General features: G+C 42.6%; 1 protein-coding gene across 3 annotated transcripts in view; it reads left to right on the top strand.

Annotated features, from left to right (window-relative positions):
• The window catches only part of LOC106876011 (30S ribosomal protein S11), a 43,961-nt gene that overhangs the window by 38,833 nt on the left and 4,365 nt on the right, over positions 1-763 (top strand). For all 3 annotated transcript variants that reach the window (XM_014924379.2, XM_014924378.2, XM_014924380.2), the window contains exon 6: positions 77-151. In XM_014924379.2, the coding sequence (XP_014779865.1) occupies positions 77-151 (75 nt within the window). The remainder of the gene's footprint in view (positions 1-76; positions 152-763) is intronic.

The following is a 763-nucleotide window of genomic DNA, read 5'->3' as shown; positions in this document are numbered from 1 at the left end:
ACCACACAGCCACTCCTACGCCTATATTTTTGTTGATGATTCTTGATGATTTATGGTTTTTTTTGTTTTTTTAAAGGGAACGGAAGGATTTCAAAATGCTAGAAAAGGTACAAATATTGCTGGACAAGCAACAGGAGTGGCAGCTGGAGAGGTTTGTGGTTTTTGTTTTATCATTTGGTATATTTAAAATATATTTGAATGTTTTTTGAAAATATCCCAGACAAAACTAAGTAAAAGAAATAAAGGGAAATATATTTGGACAGTTTTATGAATAGCTATGACAAATGTTTTGTAACTGGACAATACATTTTCCTGACCTGGCAAGAAAAGTGAAATCACAGCCATAGCCTACACCAGTGTCACATAACCAGCCCATTTAAAAAGTACTTTGAATCATTGGGCGACATGCTGGCTTGAGGAGACCTATTGAGTCAAGATCAAATCAAATCCCACTCAAATGGAAATTGTAGTTGTGGCTGAATCCAGTGCCGCCTGACTGGCTCCTGTGCTGTTGGCATGCAATAAGCACCATTCATGCGTGGGCCATTGCCAGTGCCACCTAACTGGTTCCCTGTGCTGGTGGCATGTAAAAAGCACCATCCAAACGTGGTTGATGCCAGCCCCACTACTCCGAATGGCTCCTGTGCCAGTAGCACGTAAAAAGCACCATCCGAATGTGGCCGATGCCAGTGCTGCCTGACTGGCTCCTGTGCTGGTGGCATGTAAAAAGTACCCACTACACTCTCGGAGTGGTTGGCATTAG

Source organism: Octopus bimaculoides, chromosome 3 (genome assembly GCF_001194135.2).
Source record: "Octopus bimaculoides isolate UCB-OBI-ISO-001 chromosome 3, ASM119413v2, whole genome shotgun sequence".
Taxonomy (NCBI): Eukaryota; Metazoa; Mollusca; class Cephalopoda; order Octopoda; family Octopodidae; genus Octopus; species Octopus bimaculoides.
The sequence above is the reverse complement of the archived record's forward strand: the minus strand, read 5'-3'. Positions and strand labels throughout refer to the sequence as shown.